The sequence below is a fragment of the Crocuta crocuta genome, unplaced genomic scaffold (genome assembly GCF_008692635.1).
Source record: "Crocuta crocuta isolate KB4526 unplaced genomic scaffold, BGI_CrCroc_1.0 scaffold1321, whole genome shotgun sequence".
NCBI classification, from domain to species: domain Eukaryota; kingdom Metazoa; phylum Chordata; class Mammalia; order Carnivora; family Hyaenidae; genus Crocuta; species Crocuta crocuta.
This window is the reverse complement of record NW_027528222.1, coordinates 29,054-29,678: the sequence shown is the minus strand read 5'-3', so window position 1 is coordinate 29,678 and position 625 is coordinate 29,054. Positions and strand designations below refer to the sequence as shown.

Below are 625 nucleotides of genomic sequence, written 5' to 3'. Positions count from 1 at the left end.
ACCAAGGCCCACCTGGGAAGAAGTGAAGAAACAATTAGAAAATAAAAAGAAAGGCTCCAAGGCACTAGCTGAATTTGAAGAAAAAATGAATGAGAATTGGAAAACAGAATTAGAAAAAAGCAGAGAGAAATTATTAAGTGGAAATGATAGTTCATCCAAAAAAAGAGAAAGAAAGAAAAAGAAAAAGAGGAAATCTTATCGGTATTCATCTTCTTCATCAAGCTCTGATTCTTTAACCAGTTCAGATTCTGAGAATGAGGAAAAGAAACAAGGGAAAAAGAAAAAGAAAAAGAAGAAAAATCCATACAGATCATCAGAAAGCTCTACATATGAATGTGAATCAGAAAGCAAGGAATCTGTAAAAAAGAAAAAGAAGTCAAATGATGAAACAGAGAAAGAAAAGTATATTAGAAGTCTCAGCAAAAAAAGAAAGAAGATTTATCCTGAAGATAAACCTTTCTCATCAGAATCTTTATCAGAACCAGATTATGAAGCAGAAGTGCAAGCAAAAAAGAAGAGAAGACATGAAGAGCGAGAAAAAGTAATAGAAATAGCAAAGAAGAAGAAACAGCACAAGAAACATAGTAAGAAGAAGAAAAGGAAGTCAGCTTCAAGTCACAGCTCA

At 32.6% G+C, this 625-nt stretch overlaps 1 protein-coding gene across 1 annotated transcript in view; it reads left to right on the top strand.

Annotated features, from left to right (window-relative positions):
• The window catches only part of LOC144222539 (protein FAM133A-like), a gene marked incomplete at its 3' end in the record, with an annotated part of 1,037 nt that extends 423 nt beyond the window's left edge, over positions 1-614 (top strand). Inside the window, exon 2 of the mRNA XM_077753045.1 lies at positions 7-614. Coding sequence (XP_077609171.1) covers positions 7-614 — 608 coding nt within the window. The remainder of the gene's footprint in view (positions 1-6) is intronic.
• Between the last annotated feature and the right edge of the window lie 11 nt (positions 615-625).